At 48.4% G+C, this 1,187-nt stretch overlaps 1 protein-coding gene across 1 annotated transcript; it reads right to left on the reverse strand.

The window, feature by feature from the left end:
- Positions 1-344: 344 nt before the first annotated feature.
- PPTG_20329 (hypothetical protein) lies at positions 345-1,187 on the reverse strand (the record flags this gene model as incomplete). Its single annotated transcript, XM_008919104.1, has 1 exon — positions 345-1,187. One exon carries the CDS (start codon positions 1,185-1,187, stop codon positions 345-347), a length of 843 nt encoding a protein of 280 aa, XP_008917352.1.

Here is a 1,187-nt window from a genome sequence, read left to right on the forward strand (position 1 = left end):
GTGCTGCTGGCACCATTAAAAAAAACTCTGTCGCGGAGGTGGGTGGAGCGGGGGCGGAGCCGAAGTCATGTCCAGGGGTGGCCATCGTGAGGGCGGATTGCGGAATGAACATCGATAAAGTAGACTTCAGATAGATAGATATTTAAAGTTCCGTTTTGTGCATCTATTTATAAATTTAAGAGAGATGTTCTATTTAAGTGCGTTCTCATGGATGAAGAGAAGTTTCACAAGAAAAACAATCTTTATCGCTTTGCAAGAAACCTAGCTCAAGCAAAAAATCAAAATATTCAAGTGCTTTTATTGACGCAACAAAGTGTTTTCATCGATGCAACACTATCTAAGCGTTAGTCCATGCTAAGTGCGTGGCCGTTTGTCCGAGGACGACCAACAGGAACTTGGGAACTCGCGCCGCTAATATGGGGAGTTTCTTGCCGAGTGCGGCGGCGCTTTCTCGCTACCGTGCAGTTCACGAGGGTTCTCTTTCCATCCAAACCGGTGTGGCTCTTAACTTGAAGAGCAAACAGAAGGTGAATACATATTGAGAACTTGAAGTAATACTTGCACCCACATGTCATCGCAGTAACGTCGACGCTCCAGTCACCATCCGGCTGACCCTCCATCTCCATGCGAGCGTAATTGGTGCCCATCTGAGCCGAGACAGTGGCTGTTTCTCTACTACGCCCCAACTCAGGTAGATAAACGCTAGAACAGCCGCGCGACAATACACTAACCTCATTCGGGTTCGGGGACGCCAGTAAGAACTCAATGCTCGACCGTCCAGAAATCCTGTCGAGAAGGAGATCTCGGCGCCGGAAATCTTTTACTCGAGCTTTGAGCTGTTGAGTTGGCTCAGGCAATTCCTTGAATACCTTGGGGGTGACAGATTGATGCTGACAGCAATCCGCGAGCAACTGGACCAATGTTCCGATCTTGTGCTTCGTTCGGAGAGTGTAGTCACGCTTTATCAACCTCTTGAACTGTTCGACCGGGTTGTTCGTTGTGGCAAATCCACTCGGCGTATGAAAAGACTGCCATCGCCAAAATGCGCTTGTTACCCATGTGCGCTCGAAATAGTCTTTGAAGCCAACCAAGTGTTCGTCACCTGACCATTTCGTCAGCACTTGTTTCACTTGTTCGTCATAGACAGCTGAGGTCGTCGCGAAATGAAGGTCGTAAATGTCCGCCAT

Source organism: Phytophthora parasitica (assembly GCF_000247585.1).
Source record: "Phytophthora parasitica INRA-310 unplaced genomic scaffold supercont2.499, whole genome shotgun sequence".
NCBI classification, from domain to species: Eukaryota; Oomycota; class Peronosporomycetes; order Peronosporales; family Peronosporaceae; genus Phytophthora; species Phytophthora nicotianae.